Source organism: Antrostomus carolinensis, unplaced genomic scaffold, assembly GCF_000700745.2.
Source record: "Antrostomus carolinensis isolate BGI_N321 unplaced genomic scaffold, ASM70074v2 scaffold19329, whole genome shotgun sequence".
Classification (NCBI taxonomy): Eukaryota; Metazoa; Chordata; class Aves; order Caprimulgiformes; family Caprimulgidae; genus Antrostomus; species Antrostomus carolinensis.
In genome coordinates, this window is record NW_010336683.1 from 37,670 (window position 1) to 43,558 (window position 5,889).

At 39.0% G+C, this 5,889-nt stretch overlaps 1 protein-coding gene across 1 annotated transcript; it reads right to left on the reverse strand.

Annotated features, from left to right (window-relative positions):
- Positions 1–1,328: 1,328 nt before the first annotated feature.
- LOC104530390 (cryptic protein) lies at positions 1,329–5,462 on the reverse strand. Its single transcript, XM_029086726.1, has 6 exons — positions 5,440–5,462; positions 4,843–4,892; positions 4,575–4,733; positions 3,582–3,696; positions 3,368–3,477; positions 1,329–1,453 (listed from the first exon to the last, which is right to left on the reverse strand). The coding sequence occupies exons 1-6, from the start codon at positions 5,460–5,462 to the stop codon at positions 1,329–1,331; spliced, it is 582 nt and encodes a 193-aa protein (XP_028942559.1).
- Positions 5,463–5,889: the final 427 nt, after the last annotated feature.

Here is a 5,889-nt window from a genome sequence, read left to right on the forward strand (position 1 = left end):
TAGTCTTTCCACCGAAGTCTAGGGTGCAGAAAGGAGCAGCCCGAATCCTTTACAGTATTTAAAATGAATATGTTTTTACACAATAAAAAGAGACTGTTAGTGAATAGTCATAGATTCAGAGGCAGACAAGATACTATCATAGAATGTTTTGGGTTGGAAGGGACCTTAGAGATCATCTAATTCTAACCGCTCTGCCATGAGCAGGGACACCACTGTGTTATTCATTGGTGATGCACCCTTCTCTCCTTAATAACTGGATTGTTGTCTTGTTTGTGGCACCCAAGAAATGAATAAACATATTTTAAGAATTAAATATATTGAACTTCTTAAAGTCCTTAAGGATTTTATACATCAATACTGTCTTTTAAGCCAGCCAAATTATAAAACTTTTTCCTGTGTGGTAGCTCCACATTCAAAGAATGAAGGTATATTTTAGGCTTCTCTCTGTTTAAAAAAAAAAAAAAAAATTACAAACAGTTTTCTGGTGTTTTATAAACTTGCATTACAAACACAGTTACACATTCCAAACATTTTTTACTTTATAGCCTAGGAATACTCATATTTATATGGTATATAAATCAAGACAGATTTCCTACCAAAAAGGTTTAAAGAGGTTGCTCTTTGCTGTCCTTTTAAAAGGACAAGAGAAGCTCATATTTAGCACATGAAATAAAATAAACCCCAAAAACCCAATTAAGTATCAGCCACATGTTGTTAAAAACCCCTGTGCTTTCTGCCTAAGATTATACATACAATTTAGCTATAATAAATAATAAAAACTGAAAGACTGTATTACCTCTAGAGTTCTATACGTTGAGGTTTAAAATTTACCTACTCTGAAAACCCTCATCTATTAAAATTTCTGATTGTTCATTCTACCCTGCCCTTTTCTTACAGGGTACAATACAAGGACAAATGTTAGATAAGAATTTTCAAGTTTAAATAAAGCCAAACATAAAAACCCTTCAGAAATTATACCACTTTTATTTATTAAAATAGTTGTACTATGTACAAAAAAATTACTATAATTTACAATACTTAAGGCATAGAACATTGGAGAGTTTTTTGCTTCCACTGGAAGAACAGTATTTTAGAACTAAAGAATTGTTAGAATCAGACATTAATAGCAGTAATAAAATAATATAATAATAAATACTTAACATTCATATAATCTGAATGTATAATAATCCAAGCATTCAGCATTAACTACTACATTTTACTCTGCCTCCAACAGGTAAGAAGTGTCTTCTGTAGCTCACAGAAGAGAAAAATTGTATGACTTATAGTGATGGTTACATAAACCCTAAGATATTTCCCTTTGTCCAGTTTCACAAGTGCCAGTAGCAGAGCTCCAGGAGGACGAGGAGCAGGCAAGGGAGTGCAAGCACTGTTTGCTGTAGTCTTAGGCCATTAGAATATAATCTGGTAATTTCCTCCTTTCCTGATTTCAGTTCTAAAAAAAAAGTATCAAGAAAATTAAATGGTTAATGGGTAAAATAGGTAAATTTTAAAATACAAGTGTTTTCAACATACTTTGAAAGTCCTCCAACATCTCACAGGTACTTCAGTTAAAGCTATCAGCTGTTAAAGCCAATGAAAAAGGCTATTCTCAGGGCAGAGATGTAAATAGATGTCCCATCAATGATCGTTTGAGGAGCAACTGATAGCACTTATCAGCTCTTGCAAGCATTAATCTCAGAATAATCAAAAGTAAATACCAAGCAAAAGCAAGATCTTCACAAGAGTCTGCATGTAGCCTTTTAACCCTTCCTTTAACAAGAAAGGGGTCCATTTTTTAACACAAGCAGAAAGCCATGCCCTCACACACATGAAAGACAGGAGACCCTGCTCAAAGGATGAGCAGATGATTCTCCTGCAACCTCTGTTGCCTTTGTTAAGCTAAATTCAAGAGTAGTAAGCAGTCGACTGCTTTTACTGAGCGCGTCGAGGCTTGTTTGCTCCTGTAATGGAAACCAATAGGTTTGATTCAAAGGTGAACACCCGAGGGAACTTGAGCATTTAAGTCTTCTGAAGAGCTTTAACAAGCAAGTTGAGTGCCACACAAAATTAGTCAATAGAGAAGACTTCAGGGCAAAAGTGGGTTTGGTGGTGTGTTTGTTCTGGTGGGTTTTTTATTTTATTTTTGTCTGTGGTTGCAAGATAGGAATGTCAACTTTCTTTTGCATTTCACCCCTTTGGATTGAGGGCTTATGACACAGTACGGCATCTCTTGAGGATCTAAGAAGCTTAAGTTTTGAAATTTATATTTATTTCTGAGGTGGTGGTATAACTCGGGAGTCACAACTTCAAGGTACTGCTGCTCACTCAGATAGGAATCTGGTAAGGAAAGAAGAGGCCAGCAGTTCCTTGGGGTGCAAATGAGCCTTGAAGTTATTTAGGTCTGTTGCTTTTTTTCACCCTGCTAATTAGCAATGTTGGCACAGCTGAAGGAAATATATTACAACACAGTAGGAATAAGACATCATGGATGGAGAAGAGCAAGAATATTTTGCACTAACTTTGCCACTGGAGATAAAATAATTTTAAACTCTTATTAGTCACCTCAGACTATTGAGAATTGTCTGGATCTCAGTAGCCAGTTCGCCATGGAAAATAAATACCTGTAAAGCAATCCCCAAGCTTTCATGAGAGCTGATACACCACTTTCAAAAATACTCAAACATTTATACAGGGATTTTCACAGGCTGATGTATAGATTTGACTTAAAGTAATATAGTGCTTTTGAGGAGACTGGATGCTACTACTTTAGACTAATCAGGACTACAGCTACACCTAGTAGCTCAGTCCTAGAACTCTGTACAAGAATATTTTGAAGATTAAACACAGATCTTAAAATAAGGTTTGGATTAGTTTTCTGACATTTATGTATTAAATGGCTTATGCAACAACATGCAAGTTTTCAGTACTTGTTTCTTTAGAGTAATACTGGTTTCTGCTTCTACCACACCAGCTTTATGCTACCGCTTTTTCTCCTTCCTCATCTAACAAAGTGTTTAGGTATCCGTGGATGTCCTTTGGTTGTACAAATTGTCCTAGTTAAGTGGGAAGCCATAGACATGTGCAGGTTTTGCAGAACAGAGAAACACTTAATCTCTGTAATTTCCAATTAAGTGGGGGAAGTTTCCTACTGCACAGGATTATAGAGATCTCCAAGTATTTTATGTGATGTACTATACAGGCAACAGCAGTATTATTTACTGTCCCTCTAATGCATTCTCTGAAACAAAGTAGGCCCCTGCAGAAGTCTAAATAGAGCATATACAGCAATCTCCGAGTACCCCACCTTTGCAGAAGGCAATTCTGTTACCCACAAGATTAAAATGGTTGGTTTAATGCCATTCCTTACCACAGTTATCATGCATTATTTCTGAGAGACAGTTCAGAGTACCATAGCCGCACCGACACAGCCAGCAGCCCTTCAGCACCCAGGCACCGTGGGCAATGCTGCCGCAGTTGCTGTCAAGAACAATGGAGACATTTGGTACATCCCTGATCACATCACAGAAAATAACCTTCCAGGGCAGCTTGCTCACTCTCTCTGGTTTTGGTCTGGTTTTTACCTTTGCCGCTCATCGTATTCACAGTATCTGCCAGTGAAATGCTTTAGGCAGGCGCAGAAAGCCCCTAGGATACAGGTCCCTCCGTTTTGACAGCAGTGTCTGTTCAGTTTTTTACCTGCAAGACAGTATCACAGGTTACCACGCATTCCGGGGGCTCTGAACCTCCCCTTTTCCTCACTTGTTCTCTCAGGTCTCTGCAGTTGCCAAAGGATCTTAAGGATATCTAGTTTTATTGTCTTTAGAGACAATAAAATTATCTACCCGTTAGGAGTGTTTGTTCAGTTAAGCCCAGTTTGTTTAGTTAAGGATTAGAAGCAAACTACTAGGGATTACAGAATGGTCAAGGAACAACGCCTGGCAAGTCTCGTAGCAGCAGCAGCCACCTATATTCCAGTGAAATATTTCACTTTGACGGAGGCAGGTTTCAGTCACACTAAGAAAAGGGGCATTGTTACCGGGAAGCGGTGACTATTTTTGAAGAAAGGAGGCTTTGTCACTGGGAGAAGTTGCTTAGTTTTGAGAGGGCAGGGGAATGCTCCCTGAAGCATTTCTCAAACTTCTGGGAGTGAGTACCAATTTAAACTTTATATATGTGGGAAGAAACATAAGTCTGTCCTTGGATTTTTCCTGTTAGTACTACTGCTTTCAGACAGCTTGAAATTTTTCTTTTAATTAAATAATTTTTGGTCATGAAATATGTTGAATTTAAAAAGAACAGAATTTTACAAAATTTTACAAACACTTTTGCAAGTCCCAGGGACCAACCCCTTCTTAATTCCAGCCTCTACCTGTTTTTCCACCTTTTGCAGGAAAGGGATCTCTGGTTCTACCTTAAATCGTTATCACCATTTCATAAGCGGCTACTGGAGTAATTTAAATGAGCAACCACAGAAAACCAACAGGCTAAAATCTTCCAAGACAACAGTCCAAGCATTACTGTGATATATTAAAAAGCAATTTTATGCCATGGTTTAAATAAGTAATGTTACTTACTCTCTGTAATCCCAGTGAAAGGTACCAATGCCCTGGAATTCTGTTGCTTTCTGCTTTCATAACTCTGATTCATGTCAGTGAGAGCACTTATAATAGTCCCTTCGTTCTTGAGCTGCGACTTTTGCGCTGTGGCATTGAGACTTTTCACATCTTCACGGCCTTGACAAGAAGTGCAAATATGGAAGAGTAGCTTGTGATGAAGCAAAACGTACTGTAAATGTACAACAGAAACACGGAGGGGGGCGGGGAAACACGAGATTTTCCTTACCTTTTCCTAAATGAACAGTTTGACAAACCAGAGTCACAGTGAAAAGAATTCTAGAAAAAACAAACAAAAACAACCAAACAAAAAAACCCTGAAATAAATTTGTGCTAATAAGACACAAACACCGAAACGAAGATGGGGGGGGAGGAGAGGTGTGTATGTGTGGAAAGGGGCTGGTGAGGGATTTTTCAAAGCTTTATCAACCATTGATTGTATAAACTACAAATATTTTATTCCAGCAATAATTCGAATTAACACATAAAAAAAATCTCAAATTAAACTTGAAAATGGAGGGCAGGGGAGGAACAGGGACGTACAGGTTAGGCTTGCTTCCAGAAAGCTACGGATTCCATACATTTGCTGGTTGACAACCATTCAAAAATATCTCTCTCGGCACATTTCTTTACCACAACTAGCTTATTGCCGGCAGATACAAAAGCAGCAAAGTCAAGAGGAAAGCACTAGCCTTCACTTCACTCGCAGTTCCAGGTACATTTGTTCTTTTCATCTTCCTGGCCTGATTATCAACCAAAAAAAGCATTGCTAAAAGAAAAAGCATCCTTGGCTAAAGAAGGTCCGTGGCAGCTCAGACAGCCTTACCTAGCATGGTTTCCCCGGTACATTTTCCTGCAGCCTGAAATACCCGTGAGATCCTTCAGGAAAGCTTGAGCAGAAGGAAGAGGTCCAGAGCCCCTCACTAAAGGCTGTTGCATGCAGCAGTCCTCACACCATACACGGCAATAAAAACAGGAGGAAGGAGGATGATTGAAACTTTTCTCTTTCTGTCCAGCTTATAACACCGTTGAAAAGACATATCTCCCAGTTGTACCGCTTGCTGAGCCCTCACTGAGGTCCTGGCGAGCAGGAACCATCTCTCCCAGCTGGGACTTCCTGACCTGCCCTCGATTTACACGCACTGCTAAAGGGTGGAGCAAAGTCGGGGCACCTACTCCTGGAAAGGATACTTAAGGGCCCATGACCACAAAAAAACCCAACCCGGGAAGATCTCAACTACAGTTTATTTCTTAATATAAACCCCCCTGTACCACT

Excerpts from the sequence above, each read along its gene's own strand:
- LOC104530390 (XM_029086726.1), bottom strand. The coding sequence starts at position 5,462 with ATGTACCGGGGAAACCATGCTAG. Across the intron at positions 3,478-3,581 it reads GAATACGATGAGCGGCAAAG|CAACTGCGGCAGCATTGCCC; the intron begins GTAAAAACCAGA and ends TGTTCTTGACAG. Across the intron at positions 1,454-3,367 it reads AATAATGCATGATAACTGTG|AACTGAAATCAGGAAAGGAG; the intron begins GTAAGGAATGGC and ends CTTTTTTTTTAG.